This window comes from Lithobates pipiens, unplaced genomic scaffold, assembly GCF_037356315.1.
Source record: "Lithobates pipiens isolate NorthernLeopardFrog02 unplaced genomic scaffold, aLitPip1_a1.2 Scaffold_6, whole genome shotgun sequence".
Classification (NCBI taxonomy): domain Eukaryota; kingdom Metazoa; phylum Chordata; class Amphibia; order Anura; family Ranidae; genus Lithobates; species Lithobates pipiens.
In genome coordinates this window covers 594,335-616,690 of record NW_027507881.1, presented here as the reverse complement: position 1 = coordinate 616,690, position 22,356 = coordinate 594,335, and the positions used below count along the sequence as shown (strand labels likewise).

The 22,356-nt window shown below is 44.3% G+C and overlaps 1 protein-coding gene across 1 annotated transcript in view; it reads right to left on the bottom strand.

Annotated features, from left to right (window-relative positions):
* The window catches only part of LOC143958240 (vomeronasal type-2 receptor 26-like), an 88,526-nt gene that overhangs the window by 41,574 nt on the left and 24,596 nt on the right, over positions 1–22,356 (bottom strand). Inside the window, exon 3 of the mRNA XM_077467757.1 lies at positions 6,748–7,509. Coding sequence (XP_077323883.1) covers positions 6,748–7,509 — 762 coding nt within the window. The remainder of the gene's footprint in view (positions 1–6,747; positions 7,510–22,356) is intronic.

The window sequence follows — 22,356 nt, the reverse complement described above, 5'->3', positions numbered from 1 at the left end:
GTAGTTCTAGTGGTGACATTTTGTCAGTAAGCCCTAAAGTAGTGGGGCCCTCTGAGGCTCCATCTAGAGCTGAGGGGGTCCATGGCGGTAGAGAGGTATCCCGGAAGGGGTCGGGTCTGGTGGGTGAGCGGCGTGAAAGGGTGCCAAGGAGAAGTTTTACGGGGCAGAGGTCGAGAAGAACTAGCAATTCCCGTAGTAGGAGCCCCCTGAGGTCAGGGTCAGCCTCGCCTTCTCCGTGTTGGGGCTTGACAGGTACTGGAGTGGACTCCTCTGATTCTACAATGTCGGAGGAGGAGTATGAAGGAAGGGTGGAGGCCGAGGTAGAGGCTAGCAAGGTTCAAGGTGGTATAGTAGGAAAAAAAGGGGTTAGTGTAGAAGGGGATCCGGCCCCTAGATGTAGTGGGGAAGTTATAGTTGTAAAGAAAAAGAAAAAGAAGAAAGACAGTAGAGTGCCGGAAAGTGTTGATGATTAGTACTTCTTTGTTTATATAATGTATAATAAGGAATGTGTTTAGTTTGTTTTTGGCATAATTTGTTTATGTAAAGTTTTTCTGTAAATTATGGTAGCAGTTTTGGATTAAAAAAATATCCACCTATATAGCAAACTATATTGCTCGTTTTAAATAGAACTTGCAGTCAGCGGTAGGAGCTTGTGCGTGCTGTCTGCGTGCTCTGAACCCAGTATACACCGCTATATCCACCTATATAGCAAACTATCTTGCTCGTTTTAAATAGAGCTTGCAGTCAGCGGTAGGAGCTTGTGCATGCTGTCTGCGTGCTCTGAACCCAGTATACACCGCTATATCCACCTATATAGCAAACTATCTTGCTCGTTTTAAATAGAGCTTGCAGTTAGCGGTAGGAGCTTGTGCGTGCTGTCTGCGTGCTCTGAACCCAGTATACACCGATATATCCACCTATATAGCAAACTATATTGCTCGTTTTAAATAGAGCTTGCAGTCAGCGGTAGGAGCTAGTGCGTGCTGTCTGCGTGCTCTGAAACCAGTATACACCGCTATATCCACCTATATAGCAAACTATCTTGCTCGTTTTAAATAGAGCTTGCAGTCAGCGGTAGGAGCTTGTGCGTGCTTTCTGCGTGCTCTGAACCCAGTATACACCGCTATATCCACCTATATAGCAAACTATCTTGCTCGTTTTAAATAGAGCTTGCAGTCAGCAGTAGGAGCTTGTGCGTGCTGTCTGCATGCTCTGAACCCAGTATACACCGCTATATCCACCTATATAGCAAACTATCTTGCTCGTTTTAAATAGAGCTTGCAGTCAGCGGTAGGAGCTTGTGCACGCCGTCTGCGTGCTCTGAAACCAGTATACACCGCTATATCCACCTATATAGCAAACAATGTTGCTCGTTTTAAATAGAGCTTGCAGTCAGCGGTAGGAGCTTGTGCGTGCTGTCTGCGTTCTCTGAACCCAGTATACACTGCTATATCCACTTATATAGCAAACTATCTTGCTCGTTTTAAATAAAGCTTGTAGTCAGCGGTAGGAGATTGTGCGTGCTGTCTGCGTGCTCTGAACCCAGTATACACCGCTATATCCACCTACATAGCTCTTCTCTATTTGAGCCATCTGCAGGAGTTAGTGGAAGTTGTGTGTGCCTCCAGCACAATATACACTACCCAATTTCTGATTTTCCCAACTCCCTTCAGGCCATTACCATGTCTGGAAGGCCAGCAAGGAGAGGCAGACAGGCGCAAGCCGATAAAAGAGGGCAAGCAGGCTCTGTGTCTAGAGACAACAGTGCTGGTCGTGGACGTGGTGCATTGTCATCATCAGCACGTGGCCATGGGACACGCTTGTCCTTTTCGGCAGCTGGACATGTTGAGCCGCAACATGCCACAACTTGGTAGAGGGGATGACCAAGCCCTCTTCATCCTGCTCATCCTCTCTCACCCAGTCTCAGGGTACTAGCAAAGCAGCTGCCAACGCATCGTCTTCCCTCCTCTCAATGTCATCATCAGTGACTCCTTCCCTAGACCCCCACGTCCTCCTGAGGAGTCTCCTGAACTCTTTGAGCACAGTGTTGGGTACATGCTCCAGGAGGATGCCCAGTGTTTTGTAGGCTCTGATGATGATACACAGCTAGAGGAAGGCAGTATCGTGAATGCAGAGAGAGGGGATGCTCAAGAAGGACAGCAATCTGGCAGTCATGTTCCACAAGCTGCAGCATATTGCCAGGTTTGCTCCAGCGATAAAGAGGGAGGGGATGATGAGGGCACTGACTCCACGTGGGTGCCTGGTAGGAGAGAGGAGGAGGAGGCACATGTCCAACGAGGCAGGATGCCCTCCTGGGACCAGCTTAGGGGCAGCACACCGACTGAATCACACCGCAGAGCTCCGCCTGTGCAGGGTGCTGCCTCTGCACGTTATTCTAAAAGTTCTTTGGTGTGTGCCTTTTTTGAGACGAGTGCATCAGATCGCACCACTGCTATTTGCAACATATGTCTCAAGCGTATCTCGCATGGCCAAAACATCAGCCGCTTGGGCACCACATGCTTGACCAGACATATGTTGACCTGCCATGCAGCTTGTTGGCAAGCGTACCTCAAAGACCCACACCAAAGAACAAAGCGGACCTCTCCTTGCTCCTCATCAGCTGGGATCTCCAACCCCACTAGACCTTCAGTCCTCTCTGAAACCTGTTCTGAGAGGAATGAAGGTATAGAATTAGGTGTGTCACGGCCAAGTGCTTCCGGGCACTCTGCTAGCAGTACACCCACGTCCGATTTTAGCAGGCAAATGTCCCTGCCCCAGCTGCTGGAACGGCGAAAGAAGTTCACTCCCAGCAATCCACATCCCCAGCAGTTGAATGCTAGCTTGGCTAAATTGCTAGCACTTCAACTGCTGCCTTTTCAGTTGGTAGACTCGGCCCCCTTCCGTGAGTTTGTATAATGTGCGGTTGCTCAGTGGCAGGTCCCCAAACGCCACTTTTTCTCATGGAAGGCGATTCCGGCTCTATACCGGCATGTGGAATGCAATGTCCTTGCCTCTCTGGACAGGGCGGTCAGCGGTTAGATGCATATTACCGCTGACTCATGGTCCAGCAGGCATGGACAGGGACGTTACCTGTCTTTCACGGCCCATTGGGTCACTCTTCTGGCAGCTGGGAAGGATGCAGGACAAGGTGCAGTAGTGTTGGAGGTTGTTCCGCCACCACGCCTCCAAAATGCTACTATTGGTTGTGACACACCTCTCTCCTCCACCCCCTCCTCTTCTTCTTCCTCCATGGCCTCTTCCAGTGCTCTGTCCTCAGAACAAGCGGTGCTCTGTAGGCGTTCCAGGGGCTACGCAAGTATGCAGGCAAAACGATGCCATGCCGTGCTTGCGCTGGTTTGTTTGGGGGACAGGAGCCACACTGGGGCGGATGTTTTGTCAGCTCTGCAGAGGTAGGCCGAGAGGTGGTTGACGCCACACCAGCTTAAGCCAGGAATGGTGGTTTGCAACAATGGCACCAACCTCCTCTCCGCCCTCTGACAGGGACAACTGACACATGTGCCCTGTGTAGCTCACGTCCTTAACCTGGTGGTGCAGTGGTTCTACGGCAGGTACCCGGGCTTACAGGATGTCCTGAAGCAGGCCAGAAAAGTCTGTGTGCATTTCCGCCGATCATTTAATGCCGGTGCTCGGCTGGCTGAGCTCCAAAAGGAGATGAACCTGCCCAAGAACTGCCTTATATGTGACATGCCCACCAGGTGGAACTCAATGTTGGCCATGCTGCAGTGGCTGCACACGCAGCAGAGGGCCATCAATGAGTACCTGTGCGACTACGGCACCAGGACAGGGTCAGGGGAGCTCGGTTTTTTATCACCACGCCAGTGGGGCATGATCAGAGATGCATGCACTGTCCTGTCACCATTTGAGGAGGCCACAAGTATGGTGAGCAGTGACAGTGCATGCATCAGTGACACTGTACCTCTTGTCCACCTCTTGGAGCATACACTGCGTGGAATAATGGACAGGGCACTTGAGGCAGAACAGAGGCAGGAAGAGGAGGACTTCCTTGCCTCTCAAGGCCCCCTTTATCCAGACAGTGTTACTGCTGTGCCACCCATCACACAGGAAGAGGATGAGGAGGAGGAGGAGGAGGAGGAGGAGGAGGATGATTGTGTCAGCATGGAGGTGGAGGCTGGCACTCAGCATCAGCAGCAGCAGCAGCAGTCTTATAGGGATGATTTACAGTCCCAAGAAACCCGTGGACTTGTACGTGGCTGGGAGGAGGTAGCTGCGGATCATGTTGTCCTTAGTGACCCAGAGGACTTCGGACCGAATGCCTCAGCTAACCTACGCTGCATGGCCTCCCTGATCCTGGAGAGCCTGCGGAAGGATCCTTGTATTCTTCGGATCAAGGAGAGGGACCATTACTGGCTGGCCACTCTCCTTGATCCACGGTACAAGGGTAAGGTTGCCGACCTTATCTTGCCGTCGCAGAGGGAGCAGAGGGTGAGACATCTCCGGGAGGACTTGCAGAAAGGTCTGTGCAACGCGTTCCCAGAGACTGGGAGGTTACAAACTCCTGGTCCTGGACAACGTGTTGCTGAGGCATCGGTCACAAGGAGCGGTGGAGAAGGTGGCTGTCTGACCGATGCTTTCAGACAATTTTTTAGTCCGCAGCCCCAAGGTATGATCAGTTCCAGCAACCATCGCCAACGTCTGATTTACATGGTGCAGGAATACCTAGGGGCAAGGTCAGACTTGGACACCTTTCCCACCGAAAATCCTCTGGCTTACTGGGTCTTGAGGATGGATCACTGGCCAGAGCTTGCACAGTATGCAATTGAGCTACTGGCCTGTCCTGCATCCAGCGTTCTTTCGGAACGCACCTTCAGTGCTGCTGGGGGCTTTGTTAATGATCACAGGGTGCGCCTGTCCTCCGAATCAGTTGATCGACTGACCTTCATGAAAATGAATCAGTCTTGGATCACCCACAGCTACCAAGCACCTGAAGCTGATGTAACCGAATAATTTTTTTTGAAATATCACATCCCTTCAAGACTGCCTATGCTGATGCTGAGTGACTGTCCTGTTATGTTGATTGTCTATCCTCGTCCTCCTCCGCTGATATGTTGGAAGAACATATCTATGTTCTGGTTGATGCCTAAAGCCCAATTTTTCTGCCCCTGTTTTACAATTTTTGATGCAATGCTTTGCAGCAGGGCTAATTCCTGCACTACAACTAGAGTATATGGGAGAGGTTGCTGTGTGGTGGCACCAGCACCAGTGCCTAAGGCCCAATTTTTCTGCCCCTGTTTAACAGGGGCGTTTAATTACAATTTTTGATGCAATGCTTTGCAGCAGGGCTAATTCCTGCACTAAAACTAGAGTATATGGGAGAGGTTGCAGTGTTGTGGCACCAGCACCAGTGCTTAAGGCCCAATTTTTCTGCCCCTGTTTAACAGGGACATGTAATTACAATTTCTGATATAATATTTCACAGGAGGGCCTGTTCCTGTGCCCACCCAAAGTAACTGTGAGGACTTATAGTGTTGTGGCACCAGCACCACAACCACCAAGGGTAAATTTTTCTACCACTGTTCAACAATGGTATGTAATTACAATTCTTGATATAATCGTTCCAGCGCCCACCAAGAGTCAATTTGAGGGCTTACAATGTTGTGGCAAAACCAAAACCTTGTTCAGCCATTTCTGCAGAGCATATAGGGCAGGCCCCTACTTTCAAACATCCAACTTACAAACATCTCCTACTTGCAAACGGAAGGAGACAACAGCAAGTGAGATGAAAAAAGATGGACGACAAAACTATTATAAAATAGTATTATTTTATTATACTATTAGTATAATAGTATATTAAATTATACAGGGGTGATAACCCTTCCCTATATTTTCTAAAAAGCTTAAAAATAGTTTTTTTGACTGGAGCTACACTTTAAAAATGTACCAGTTGAAATTAGTGCTCCCGCCAAAACGGCCATTTTTAAAAACATTTCAGGCATTGACCCATGTCCCCTGGGGCAGGAGCCAGTTCCCCAAACCCTTTTTAGGACAGCATCTTGCATATTAGCCGTTAAAATTAGCACTTTTAATTTCGAATGTTCGAGTCCCATAGACTTCAATGGGGTTCTAAAGTTCGTACGAATTTGGGGTCCGTTCGAAAGTTCTGGTGCAAACCGAACCGGGGGGTGTTCGGCTCATCCCTAGCTGCCTGTGGTATAGGACCAGAAGAACACCAGAAATTGGGGTAGCTTCAGGTGTACACGGTGCAGGTGGCCACACAATGCCATACGCACTGTCTGCCATCTGTCCTGTATTTGCACATATCATCACAAGTCACTTTACCATTTAAATAAAGTCACTATTAGATATTTATGTAACATTAGATTTATTCATTTATAGTTTGCTACTCAGTCACGATTGTCATTTTGATATTCACCATCATTCATTAGATAGAAGTGGGGTGAGGCGAGCGCTGTTTAGTTCAATCAATCATTGTTTCTCCAGGGTCTCTGCTTGAATAAAATGTACTTTATATTGTTTAGGGGTTTTATATAATATTCAGGCCTAAAATCATTTTTTATTTTAACATGGTTGCAAAAACACATAAATAAACAGCTCCAGAAGTGAAAGGGTTAAACTAAACATGAACCTAAACTGGGTGTAATTTTTGTCTGGGCACATTGTGTTCCAGTACTGAACTGACCGAGTATAAAAAGATATGAGGAAACTTTCATTGGACGCTCTCACCTTATACTTTAGTGTGTGTGGATTTATTTCAGATTTTTTGTTATTTATTTTAAAAGAGAAATCCATGTCATGTAATGCTTGAGCCAAAATGTAGACTGAGATATACACGTTATAGGATGTTTTCTCTTCAGGAAAAGATAAATCAAGTGAAAGTGTCTCCAAACTGCAGTTCCTAAGAGGACGTCTAAATGTGAGTGGAATAAGGACATTTTTCATTTTGTTTTTTGAAAAGCATTTATATTCAGTTATGACAATATCCTCCATCAGGGGGTCATTTGGGCGGCTGGATGGATTACTACTAAAAAAATATTCCAGCAATCCCTTTATGTAGAGATGGGGGTATGTAAACACCAAGCTGCAGTTACTGAGAGCAAAAAACATTTCACTCATTGACCAAGAATCTGGTAGAATAAATGTTTTCTCCGTGTAATAAGGGGCATTATTCATCAAAAACTTGTAATAAGTCATACTAATTGAGCCACAAATAATGAAAACTTCCGTAGTTGAGGTCCGCAGCTCTGGAGGAGTTTTATCATAATTCTTTACAGACACCAGAATCTTGAATTCAGTACAAATTCCATGATTAGATAAATGTTTGCTGAGTTGTCGGATCTCCCTCTCACCGTATTCATCATCAGATGTGAGGATCCCGACCCAGTTCCACTCCAACCTTTCCAGTAACTTTGCTATGGCCACATATTGCATCTCATCATCCGGAACTGTCCGGAAAAAGTTTGGATACATCTTTCTATTACTTAGTAAAGTATCTCTGGCTCCATAACTAATCTAGAAGGAAATAAGAAAATCTTAGAAAATGTTTAATGGTTTATAGAGAGCAACAAACATGTCATCTGATCTGTCTATAATAGATCTATAAGCAAATTTTAGTGGTGCTTTTATTTCACCGGACCAATCAGATAAAGATACAAGAGTAATGTATTACTTCATAAATGATTACAGCCATCAGTGAAAGCTGATAATATGGCATTAATGGGGAATTTATCAAAACGGGAACATTCAGAATCTGGAGCAACCAATCAGCCTCTATCTTCAGCTTGTTTAGCTAGGTTTGAAATTAGATTTCTTGATTGCTAATGCCCCTGTGTGGCAATCATAACACCCTTACTATATATTGTACCACGTCCTCTTAAGAATCAAAAATTGGGAAAGTGGAAATATATGGACTTTTCAGGCACAAATGCAAAAAGTAATAATTTCTTTATTAATTCATATTACACGGACTACAAACAATTTTAAGACACTGCACTTGTTAAAAATAATTGTATATTCAACAGGCCCATGACTTTGTCCTTAACAAGCAACATTGTAACAAACTACTGGTTCCTGTGAGCATTTGTTGATAACATAGTTACATAGTCCCATTTGTTTATGACAAAAGTTGCTGGTGTATAGTCGCAGGTACATGTTTCGCGATGTTATCACTTCTTCAGGAGCCTCTGTTATATAAGACATAATCACACATAGATTACATAACATAATCGGCTATAAAAAAGCCAAAATTACATGTGAACAAGAAACATATTTGAGTAAGACTAATTATGTTTTGCCTACTCGCCATTTTAAAATACCAAAAACGTAAACAAATTCAAGCCTGTCCCGAGTATATTGCCAGGTGCTGCAACCTCATAAGCCTCAAAGATGGAATTATCGAGGGAAGGACGCTCCAGAGGAATCCCCATGGAAATAGAAAATACATAAACCAAAGATCTCCAGGATGCCTATATTGTGCGGATTAGGCATCAGCAGGGATGTGTCCAATGGCTAAAATTTAAAATGTTTTTTTTTTTAAAATGGGGCATTCGCCTATTGGGGTAGGGAAGAAAACTCACTACCAACAAAAAACAATTGACCTAAGGTATGAACAAGAATCAGTCAGCTCCTTTAAAAAACTCAAATAAATGTGTGCGCATGCCTATTATATACACACGCACATATATGTACTGATATCCAAAATCCACAAAGAACATTCCTTTAGGGGACACACATAAATGTACAGAACCTATATTTTGAGACCAATGAGATACTTTCAAACTGGGCGGCCCCGCATTTATCTAATGGAGGTCAGTCTACCAAAGTTCCTCCATCAAAAATAAGGACCATTCTACTGATATTCGAGAGGGAGCAAAGACTGGTACATACCTGGTCATTAGGAGAGGTGTATATATAAGGCTAGCTGCCAAAAATAAGGACCCAGGAGTCCATAAAAGTTAGCCAAAATCATTGACGGAAAATGCCAGCAGGTTTGTTGATTTCTTTTTGATGCCACATGTAGTTAAACTTACTTCATATGTGAAAGACACTTCTGATTTGTTGAGGCGTTTGGATGGGTTATCTCTCATACATATTTTGTAACAATAGATGTAGAAGCTCTATATTCAAGTATTCCACATGACCTAGGATTGAAAATCGTCAAAAGATTTTTGAAGGAACAGGACCACAGACAGTGGGAGTTCTGTTACTTCATTTTGGAACTTCTTTCCTACATTTTGAAGCATAATTGGTTTCTGTTCCTGGGCTCCCACTACCTCCAGGTGCAGGGCGTTGCCATGGGCACTTCTTGTGCACCAGCATACGTGAACCTGTACCTGGGGGGGTGGGAGTGGGAAATTTTTGCTGACGAAACCTTGAGTCAATATCTGGACCACACTATGGGGTGGTTCAGGTATATTGATGATATTTTGGTAATTTGGACTGGTACAGTACGGGAATTGGAGTCTTTTATGCAAAATCTTAATTCTAACCATTATAACCTTCAATTTACCTATGATTGTCCACCCAATAGTATATCTTTCCTAGATTTGACCATCTCTAGGGATGAGGCTAATAATGTGACCACCAAGCTATATCGAAAGAAAACTTTAAATTGAAAAGACTCCCCAAAAAAGGGGTTTTTAGGCAGCAAAAAGAGAAACAATGATTATAGAATGGGTGATGATAGAAAAATTGTATTTATTCAAAATAGGGCAAACAGAAACCCCCTTGACATAGCAATAAAAACATGAGCTTATTAAAAAGAGGAGAAGCAGAAACACATTTGTCAAAACAGCATTTACAAATCCACATCAAACAGTACAATTCAAAGATGTGAAGTATAGGAAGTTCTGACACGTTTCAACCCACACTGGGGTCTTCCTCAGAGGGACATGCTGCTAGGAAAATATATAATAATTATTCTCTACAATACAATATTCGGCATATTAACATTACATACATAGGTATAATTACCCCATAAATGCATCCGAACAAGAACGGAATTTATTTCCACATGTAATGCTTCTCACTAAAAGAGAAGGGAAATGAAACTAAAACAACAAAAAGAAAGGGAAAGAAAACCCCTTCAGTTCAGCAGCCATGGCTCCGAATTGCTACACAGGTGCCGCAGACAGGGATGGGTCGGGGCCACAGAACACCTTACTAGAGGTCACACTTAGGTCCACACCTTCCCCCCTATATGGGAGGAAGGGGGCACAGTCACCCGACGGTACCGTAGTGGGCAGACTAGACCTGTAGCAATAAAATGAATAAATTTTTTTTTTAAATAATAAAATAATACATTCATATAGGTAGAATGATATTGAAAGCAAAATATGCATTTATAGAATGCAAGCCCTACAGACTGTATGACTTAACTGTAGTATATCAAGGGGGGAAAGACATAAATATATGTACTATTCCCTCCCATGTTTCCAATAATTTATTATACTCATTGGTTTACATGTCTGTATATGCCAGTCTCTACCTAGAGGTGCACAGCAAAGAGCATCATACCAAGGCACCCGTGTATAAAAAAAAAAAAAAAAGTGTGAAATTGCCCGTGTGGTATATGTGTAGGTGAAATAAGAGTATCCATGAAACACAACCCTGTGTGAAAAATGAAAAATAAGAGAGATGAGTTGAGTGATGATATAGGAGGAGGGTTGTTCAAGTGCTAAAAATGATGTGCGCAAAATAGTAAGCCGAAAGGGGCATAAGGTGAAAAAATAAAAAAAATATAATAATTATAATATATAGTGTTAAAACAAGTGTGAATAGTGAAAAAGGTAGGGATATTGTCCGAAGAGAAAGGACATGTTATATTTACTTACACTGCTCCAAAAGTAAGATTGTGGAGAGTGATATAACCCGGGAATAATCACTATCCGTCTATAAGTAAACAATATATATAACATATCATTGACAATAAATGTACTCAAACATCGGTATACTATGTTTGATGTCTAAAAATGTTATAAGGGCAGTGAAGTGTCCTGGTCTCATGACAAAAAGATATCCTACAGTTAAAAAAATGCAACCGGTGTGCCTGGTCCTCCTGCTGTGCTGTTGGGAATGAAAGAGCTAAAGGGTATCTAAATTTATATAGTGCATATTGCTGATGAAATTAGTAGTTAATTGCCCACAGGTGTATCTCAAGAAAGCCCATCCATCCATCGGTGTATGGCCGCCTATAGCAGGGTGCCCTCGCGTGGCCTCCCCGGCGTTCTGGAAGGGCGCTGACGGCCCCAAAATGACGTCACTTCCGTCACAACATAATGACATCCCCATGTCCTGTGCTCACGCGTGGGGCACCGCGCATGCGCCCCGAGGAGCACCGTCCGGAAGTGTCCAGGAACGCTGCCGGCAAGGAAGTGTATTCCCTGCCTGGACAGCAGGACCAGCCCCTCTACTCCAGAAAGGGGACATGGGGAGGAGAGCTGAAAACCAACAGGTCTCCTCCCCCCTTGCCGGGAAGGCATAGCGCGGACATCCGACCCACCCAAGGCGCACTCACCACCGGAGCATTGGGAGTCCCGAGAGGGGACTCACAAAGGGGGAGAAAAAAATTCCCCAGAAAAAACATAATTCTTAAAGAAACCTTATAAATGAATAACTCTATGGCTGTATACAAAATCACAACTACATCACCCATTAAATATAAAATATCATATATTGACTCATCATTTTGATGGAAAAAAGGTACATTAGCATAAAATATGCAGAATCATGAGACATCCAACCAATGAATTCAGATCAAATAGGACATAGAAAAAGCTGTACTGCATGGGACATTGGAAGGTGACCCCCCAGGTCACAAGAGTTTTACATTACTGTGTCTTCCCAGAAGTAAACCCCTTAAGGAAAGGTGCAAAGGAAATAGATTTGTTGAGTCCAGGAGCATAGGTGGCATTTAACTTAAATATCCACCTCTGCTCATGTTGGAATAGTGTTTTATTCCAATCACCGCTTCAATCCAGAATATGAAGTCGATCGAGTACGGCAAAGGAAATCACAGGCATTTTATAATTGTGTACCACAACTGCATGCCAACCCAATGGAAGATAGTGATTACCAATTTGCATGCTTTAAACATGTTTAGACATGCGTTGGTGGAATTCCTGCTTGGTTTTTCCAACATAAAATGCCCCACACTCGCAACACATGAGATAGACTACCCCACGTGTTTGGCAATTGCCAAAGTGCTGGGGGTGAAATGTCTTGCCATTAGAGAGATGAAAAGTTTGGTCCCATCTCATGTATTTGCAACATGAGCAGTGACCACATGGAAATGAGCCTGAGACTGAACAATGTTTCAGTCTCTTAGACTCATTTTTAAACTCACTCTGGACCAACATGTCCTGTAGTGAGGTGGCCCGTTTGAAAGTGATAAAGGGATTTGTTGAAATGAAGCCATTAATTTTAAGATCATCTGTAAGTATGGACCAGTGTTTCTGAACGATGTTTTTGATCGCTTGATGTTGTTTAGAAAAACGAAGAATAATTCTAGTTGTATCTGAGTTGGAATCATTAGAAGGTCTCTTATAGGTCAATATGTTATTCCGGGACTGTACAGCCCTTCTGTTATAGGCTTTAGGCTGTATCCTCGTGCCAGTAATCTAGATTGTAATTTGCCGGCCTCTAGTTTGAATAAGAAATCGTCAGAACAGTTCCTGCATAGGCGCAAGTACTGTCCATAAGGTATTGACTTTTTAAGTACAACAGGGTGAAAGCTATCCACATGGAGCACCGTGTTACCCGCGGTGTCCTTGCGGATTGGTGTAGTGCAGAGTTGATTCCCAGAGGTACGTTCCAATTGAACATCTAGAAAAGTCATTCTATCACGATCATAAGTCATGGTAAATTCGAGATTATGAGCATTGTGGTTGATACGGGCATAAAACTCCAACAAAGAATCCTCTGACCCCTCCCAGATGATGAGGACGTCATCAATGTACCGTAGCCACTTGGTAATGTGGCCCGTATACATGGGGGGGTCCCCGTCATCTAGGAGGGTCTGCTCCCACTACCCCAGGTACAGATTGGCATAGGCCGGGGCACACCCTGTACCTGGAGGTAGTGAGAGCAGTTAAACGCAAAAAAATTATGATGTAGAATTAAGTCCAAACCATTGATAATGAAATTGTTCAAATCTTGGACGTATTTACTGCTTTTATATAGAATCCTCTGTACAGCTGCGATTCCCCTGGCATAGGGAATCAAGCTGTAGTGTGCCTCCACATCGATAGCAACCAGAAAGGCATTGGGCGATAGAGTGCAGTCCTTTATTGATTGTAATGGGTGTATGGTATCCTTCAAATAGGAAGGCATATCAATGACCAGAGGTTGTAAGAATGAATCAATAAATTTACTCAAATTCTTGATTAACCCTCCACTACCAGAGACAATGGGTGGTCCCGGGGGTCGGGCTAAGCGCTTATGAATTTTGGGCAAGCTATAGAAAGTGGCTACCCTACGGTATTTGACACTGATAAACTCATATTGGTCTGTGGTAATCACCCCTCTTTCTAAAGCTGAATGGATCAGGTCATGGGATTTGGAGAAATATGTTTGTATGAAATCTAGCATGAATTGGTGAATACCAATCCTGATTGTCCAAAATATCTTGACACATGCGTACATAATCGTAATTATCCATCAAAACCACATTCCCTCCTTTGTCCGAGGGTTTGATCGTAATGTTTGCATTGTTACACAGTGCATCTAGTGCCTTAGATTCCTCAGATGTAAGATTAGTCGAGCAGGTTTTATTGCTTGATAATTTACAGATGTCCCAAACTGATTGTTTAACCACTTGCCGCCCGCCCTATAGCAAATGGACGGCGGCAAAGTGGTTTCATAATCCTGACCGGACGTCATATGACGTGATCAGGATTATGAGCCGCTGCGCGCCCCCGGGGGCGTGCATCGCGGCGATCGTTGTTGCGGGGTGTCAGTCTGACACCCGGCAACTATGATCTCGGTAAAGAGTCTCCGACGGAGACTCTTTACCACGTGATCAGCCGTGTCCAATCACGGCTCATCACAGTGTAAATAGGAAAAGCCGGTGATCGGCTTTTCTTCACTCGCGTCTGTCAGACGTGAGTAGAGGAGAGCCGATCGGCTGCTCCTTTGACGGGGGGGTCTGTGCTGATCGATTATCAGCACAGCCCCCCCGAGGATGCCCACACTGGACCACCAGGGACGCCACCAGACCACCAGGGATTCTAGTCAGTGCCACAATGGATGCCAATCAGTGCCCATAATGGATGCCAATCAGTGCCCACAATGGGCATCACTGATTGGCATGCATTATTGATTGGCACTGATTGGCATCCATTAGTGCAATATATTATAATACAGTGCCGCCTATCAGTTCCCATCTGTGCCGCCTATCAGTGCCTACCCATGCCCACCTGTGCCGCCTACCCATGCCCACCTGTGCCACCTACCCATGCCCACCTGTGCCGCCTAACCCATGCCCACCTGTGCCACTTATCCATGCCCATCCATGCCAATCCGTGCCAATTTGTGCCACCTATCAGTGCCCATCCGTGTCGCCCATCAGTGCCACCTATCAGTGCCACATATCGGTGTCCATCAATGCCACCTCATCAGTGCCACTTCATTGGTGCCACCTCATCGGTGCCCATCAGTGTCGCCTTATCATTGCCCATCAGTGTAACCCCATCAGTGCCCATCAGTGAAGGAGAAAACTTACTTATTTGCAAAGTTTTGAAACTGAAACAAAAAAAACATTTTTTATTTCAAAATTTTCGGTATTTTTTTATTTGTTTAGCAAAAAATAAAAACCGTAGAGGTGATCAAATACCACCAAAAGAAAGCTCTATTTGTGGGAAAAAAATGATACAAATTTCATTTGGGTACAGTGTAGCATGACCGCGCAATTGTCATTCAAAGTGCGACAGTGCTGAAAGCTCAAAATTGGTCTGGGAAGGAAGGTGTTTAAGTGCCCGGTATTGAAGTGGTTAATGAACGTATCTTTACTAGAGTTGAGGCTGAGAGAGGGAAATTTCACAGAAGGTTTTTTGAATAAGACTTTTGGATTGGCCGTAGGTTTATTGACATTATTGAGTAACGATTCCAAATCAATTTGATCTATTAGGTCTAAGGTATTATTTTCCTGAAAAAGGAGTGTCAAGTCCCCTAGAGCCTTGAATTCTCTTCATGCTGAAGCTCGACCATTCGGTGATGTCAATCTCAATGTCCGTCCTTACATGCAAGCTCTTCAATAAGAGTCTGTGTGCAAAGAGCTGAAGGTCAGTGACCACTTCGAATAAATCAAAATTCTCCTGTGGACAAAAAGTTAGTCCCCGAGAGAGTACATTAGTCTCAGCTGGGGACAAGGGATAGGATGAGAGATTGACTATACTGAGGGATTCTGTTGGATCCTTGTAATGTAGGCATCCAAATTTCCTGTTCCCCTGCTTGGTTGGGGTGAAGGGAATCCCTGCATCGGGTTTAGAGGAACTCTACCAGGGACATGCAATGATCCAGTCGTGTAGTTAGTCTGTGACATATTAGTCATGTTTATAATCCCCTGGGAATCCAGAGTCTCGCTCTGTGCAAGGGGGGGCAGTGGTTGCTCTAGAACTGTTGGGTTTTTAGATTTTTCTCCCACATTGGTATCAGTAGCACGTTTCTTCCTATCTTGTTCAGGTGATCCTTTGTTATTCCGACCTCTTTTGAATTTTTCCCGCCCTTTATGGGACATGTTGGGGTTTGTATTTACGAAAGAAAACGTCAGGAAACACACTGTTACACGCGGAGAGTGGGCATCCACGGTCCCTAGTGCATAGTATTCCATATGCACAATACATCCGTTTAAGACTTAATTGTACACATGAGTCAGATTTTGTCACGCAGGCTGTGGAATTATGTACATGTCTGTGGGAACGGGGCTATAGCAAAAGTATTTTGAGAAAAGCTTATAATAAAGCGTTAAAGCAAGAGAGATCAGCCTTGCTATATCCCAAACCCAGACCAACTGTGGAAGAATGACAACCAAGTTTATAACTAGGTTTTCCAGTCAACATCATCAACTCCATTCTAGCTTAGCTAAACATTGACATATTTTAAGCAATGATCTAATACTAAACCGTTATGTGCGGGAGACTTCGGAAATTGTATTCCGCAAAAGTACATCTCTAGGTGATAGAATGACAGCCAGTCACTATCGCCCAGACAGTAAAGAAAGTAGACCGCCCAATGGAGTTTATAGATGTGGGCAGTGTTCGTATTGCCCTTTGGTAAGAGTGGGTAAATCTTTCAGACTCCCCAATGGGGAAAAATCTTGTCCCCGTTTTTTTGCCAATTGTGAAACACCAGGGGTAATATATTTAATGACGTGCAAATGTGGAGCTTATTATGTAGGCAAAACCATCCGCCCTTTTAAGAAACGTGTATACGATCACATATTATTATATTATATTATATTAATGGGCCAAGATGCTCACACCAGTCAGTCGGCATTTAGGATTATACCATAAATATAATAAGTATGATACAAGTTTGTTTAATTTTTTAGTCCTTGAAGTAATTCCAGAAGACCCCCAAGGGGGAAACTGGGATAAAAAAATCCTACAGAAAGAGATCCTCTGGATAGGGAGGCTAGAAGCAACTAGGTATCCTGGAATTAACGAGGTTTTATCTTACAAGCCTTTTTTATGAATAATATGAAACATTAAAATTAATAACATTTTCCTCTCCTCCTGTTTTTCCCAACCCCCTTTCTCCCCCTCCCCTTTTCCTTTCCTCTTCCCCCCCCCCCCCCCACCCCTGAATTTTCGATGTTTTCCTCCAGTAAGCCAGTACGGGAGCATCAGTATGGCCACCCAGGCCGCGGGCAGCCTGCCTGTAACCTCCCCCCGGCATGTGTACACGTTCAGGTGGGCAGGGACACTTTGCCGGCCACTCGCGGCCTGAGTGGGCGCAGCATTCTGCTGCGCCTGGTGCTGCGCATGTGTGGGTGGGTGTTTGCGGGCACGCCAAATTTACATAGACGCATGACACGTCACCGTTTGGCACATGCGCGGTGCATTCATACTGGCCGGCCCGGTCTGACATCAGTGTATAGATAAACATCCGGTCGGGAGTCAGTCGGCGTGCAGGCTTGCGGTGCGTTGCATGACTCCCAGAACATCAGCGTATTTGGGCTAACTTTTATGGACTTCTGGGTCCTCATCTTTGGTGGTTAGCCTTATATATATATATACACTTTTCCTAATGACCAGGTATGTACCAGTCTTTGCTTCTGCTCAAAATATCGGTAGAATGGTCTTTATTTTTGATGGAGGAACTTTGGTGGATTTGCCCCCATTAGATAAATGCTGGGCGGCCCAGTTTGAAAGTATCTTATTGGTCTCAAAATATAGGTTCTGTACATTTATGTGTGTCCCCTAAAGGAATGTTCCTTGTGGATTTTGGATATCAGTACATATATGTGCGTGTGTATATAATAGGCATGCTACATAGTTACATAGTTAGTAAGGTTGAATAAGGACACCAGTCCATCCAGTTCAACCTGAGTGTCTACAATTGTCCCTATCCCTGTACATTGCACACTCACATCAGTCCCTACCCTCAAGGAGCCCACAATCCAAGGTCCCCATTCATATCCTAGGGCCAATTTTGGACAGAAGCCAATTGGCCTACCCGCATGTCTTTGGAGTGTGGGAGGAAACCGGAGTACCCGGAGGAAACCCATGCAGGCACAGGGAGAACATGCAAACTCCAAGCAGGTAGTGTCCTGGTTGGGATTTGAACCAGTAACCCTTCTTACTGCTAGGTGAGGGTGCTACCCACTACACCACTGTGCCGCCCACATTTTTTATTTCATTTTTTAAAGGACCTGACTGATTCTTGTACATACCTTAGGTCGATTGTTTTTTGTTGGTAGTGAGTATTCTTCCCTACCCCAATAGGCGAGTGCCCCATTTTGTTAAAAACCTTTTTACATTAAAAATTTTAGCCATTAGACACATCTCTGCTGATGCCTAATCCACACAATATAGGTGTCTTGGAGATATTTGGTCTGTCTCCTTTCTATTTCCGTGGGGGTTCCTCTAGAGCGCCCTTCCCTCGATAATTCCATCATTGAGGCTTATGAGGTTGCAGCACCTGGACAGGCTTGAATTTGTTTACGTTTTTGGTATTTTAAAATGGTGAGTAGGCAAAACATAATTAGTTTTACTGAAATATGTTTCTTGTTCACATGTAATTTTGGCTTTTTTATAGCTGATTATGTTATGTAATCTATGTGTGATTATGTCTTATATAACAGAGGCTCCTGAAGAAGTGATAACATCGCGAAACATGTACCCGTGACTATACACTAGCAACTTTTGTCATAAACGAATGGGACTATGTAACTATGTTATCAACAAATTCCCACAGGAACCAGGAGTTTGTTACAATGTTGCTTGTTAAGGTCAAAGTCATGGGCCTGTTGAATATACAATTATTTTTAACAAGTGTAGTGTCTTAAAATTGTTTGTAGTCTGTGTAATATGAATTAATAAAAAAATTATTATGTTTTGTATTTGTGCCTGAAAAGTCCCTATATTTCCACTTTCCCAAAAAGCCAAAATTACATGTCAACAAGAAACATATTTGAGTAAGACTAATTATGTTTTGCCTACTCACCATTTTAAAATACCATTTTTTTATAGCCGATTATGTTATGTAATCTATGTTTGATTATGTCTTATATAACAGAGGCTCCTGAAGAAGTGATAACATTGCGAAACATGTACCCGCGACTGTACACCAGCAACTTTTGTCATAAACGAATGGGACTATGTAACTAAAGAAGTCTTTTGTGTGAAAAAACAAACACAAAAAAAAAAACAAGAAAAGTCCCTCATTGTAAATCCATTATTATTCATGATGTCTGCCGCCTGCCAAACTGTGAACACTAAATACTCAACAGAACTGGGGCATATGACAGGAAAGGGACAGGGATAATAATGACATCCTTGACCAAATATGGCCATGTAAACCAATGATGTTGGTAACTTTTGCAGCTCCTAGTTTCCTAAAATATTACTTCTATATACACTATGTTACCAAAAGTATTGGGACGTCTGCCTTTACGCGCACATGAACTTTAATGGCATCCCAGTTTTATTCCTTAGGGTACAATATTGAGTTGGCCCACTCTTTGCAGTTATAACAGCTTCAACTCTTCTGGGAAGGCTGTCCACAAGGTTTAGGAGTGTGTCTATGGGAATGTTTGACCGTTCTTCCAGAAGAGCATTTGTGAGGTCAGGCAATGATGTTGTACGAGAAGGCCTGGTTCAGGTTGAGGTCACGCTCATCCATGTCTTAATGGATCTTGCTTTGTGCACTTGTCCAAATCATATGGTGGAGGGGGAATTATGGTGTGGAGTTGTTTTTCAGGGGTTGGGCTCGGTCCCTTAGTTCCAGTGAAGAGAACTCTTAAGGCATCAACACACTGAGACATTTTTGACAATTTCATGAGCCCATTTTGTAGAAACAGTTTGGGGAAGACCCCTTCCTGTTCCAACATGACTGCGCACCAGTGCACAATTAAGGTCCATAAAGACATGAATGAGTGAGTTTGGGGCAGATGAACTTGACTGGCCTGCACAAAGTCCTGACCTCAACCCAATAGAACACCTTTGGGATGAAATAGAGCTGAGACTGTGAGTCAGGCCTTCTCGTGCAACATCAGTGCCTGAACTCATAAATGCACTTCTGGAAGAATAGTCAAACATTCCCATAGACACACTCCTCAACATTGTGGACAGGTTTGTTATCTGGTTATTCAGTTACAGTGCCTTGCGAAAGTATTCCCTTGAACTTTTCAACCTTTTGCCACATTTCAGGCTTCAAACATAAAGATATAAAATTTTAATTTTTTGTGAAGAATCACCAACAAGTGGGACACAATTGTGAAGTGGAATGAAATCTTGGATATTGGATATTTTAAACTTTTTTAGCAAATAAAAAACTGAAAAGTGGTGCTTGCAAAATTATTCGGCCCCTTTACTTTCAGTGCAGCAAACTCACTCCAGAAGTTCAGCGAGGATCCCTGAATGATCCAATGTTGTCCTAAATGACTGATGGGGATAAATAGAATCCACCTGTGTGTAATCAAGTCTCTGTATAAATGCACCTGCTCTGTGATAGTCTCAGGGTTCTGTTGAAAGCGCAGAGAGCATCATGAAGACCAAGGAACACACCAGGCAGGTCCGTAATACTGTTGTGGAGAAGTTTAAAGCCGGATTTGGATACAAAAAGATTTCCCAAGCTTTAAACATCCCAAGGAGCACTGTGCAAGCGATCATTTTGAAATGGAAGGAGTATCAGACCACTACAAATCTACCAAGACCTGGCCGTCCCTTTAAACTTTCAGCTCAGACAAGGAGAAGACTGATCAGAGATGCAGCCAAGAGGCCCATCATCACTCTGGATGAACTGCAGAGAACTACAACTGAGGTGGGAGAGTCTGTTCATAGGACAACAATCAGTCGTACACTGCACAAAACTGGCCTTTATGGAAGAGTGGCAAGAAGAAAGCCATTTCTCAAAAGATATCCATAAAAATTCTCGTCTAAAGTTTGCCACAAGCCACCTGGGAGACACACCAAACATGTGGAAGAAGGTGCTCTAGTCAGATGAAACCAAAATCAAACTTTTTGCCCACAATGCAAAACTATATGTTTGGTGTAAAAGCAACACAGCTCATCACCCTCAACACACCATCCCCACTGTCAAACATGGTGGTGGCAGCATCATGGTTTGGGCCTGCTTTTCTTCAGCAGGGACAGGGAAGATGGTTAAAATTGAGGGGAAGATTCCAGAATCGCAAGAGGATGTACATGACACTGTTAAAGCCCTGATTAAGGAAATTATCCCTGACGCCCCAGACCAGAGACTTGAATTGGACAGAGCACACAGAGTTTTGCAACCCCCCCGCCAAGATGGCCTCCCTCGGGACATTGTAGTCAAGCCACATTTCTATGGGGTTAAAGAGGAAATGGAAAAATCCCGCAACAGAGAAGACATCTTTCTCAATGGCGTCAAAATTCAAATTTTTGCGGACATCTCCCCCACTACAATCCAAAAAAAGGAGAGCCCTAAAACCTTTACTTGATGTTCTCTCCCAGAATATGAACAAATACAGATGGGCCTTCCCCTTTCGCCTACAATTCCATTACAAGGAAAAATCCCACAGCTTCACGAATTTCCAGAATGGCGAATGCTTACTCCTCCACCTAGGGCTCATCTCTCAGGAATCGTTTCCCGAACAAATGGAGACCCGTCCAAGCTCATCCAAAAGGCCTCCGCCTTCTAGCCCTCTGACCCCCCTCTGGATCAAGCAGCAACCAAAGAGACAGCAGGATGCCATCCCCCCAAGATGATCACCTCCTCATTTTGACCCCTAAGGGTCTGTCCCTTTCTTTGCATCCTAACCGGATCTCTTGGAAGTGATGTCCTCACCTCCGTGACTTACGAGTCATCTCGGAATAACTTTTTACACCTCCCTCCCCCCCTCCTTTTTTTAATTATTAACTTTTATTTTTCATTTGTTGTCAGATAGACATTGGGGTTTCCCCAACCCACTATTTATGGAGGGCCTCAGATTCCCTACCATCCCTACGCCCCCCAGCCATTCACCCCAACCCCACTGCAGGGGTTGCCCCCAAGTCCCTGATTGCCTGTCTCGAGATAGGAGATAGGCACACACTGTTGGTGAACTTTACTTTGTCCACAGGACATGAGTGATTCCTTCCTAGGGGCCTCCCCCTGTGTTATGGATTCTATGTTTATGTTCAAGTTGTTCTTCCTCTATGTTAACTACGTTTCATTTTAGGTGTTAATCTACAGATGGCGAGTGCCTCACGGCCGGAGCGGGCCTGCTTGCCACTCCACCTGCTGTGACCCTGGGGTCTCACCCCCCCTTGGTGACATCAGGATCGCAACCCCGCTGCGGGTTGTCCTCCTTCCGATCCCTGTAAGTCAAAGGGCATCGGAGCAGGTTTGGACCTGCCACCCCCCACCTTGGGAGCCCAGATATCTATCCCGTCTGGGCTTTCCCTCCTTCTTATCCTTCCTCTTCTCTCTTTCTCTCTGTTCTTCCCTTCTTACTGGTACTTATGTGTCTCTTCCCCCTCAGGTGCCTCCAAGGAGAGTGAGCTGGTTCACACCCTCCCGGATACTGGGTCTACGTCGCATCCCCCGGCTCGGGTCCATTGGTCACTTGGAACAGGTAAACAATGCCAGCATGTATTCACACTCTCTCCCTCCTGTCCATGGCTGATGACACCCCCAAACAACATTCACTTAAGATTGCATCTCATAACACCCAAGGCC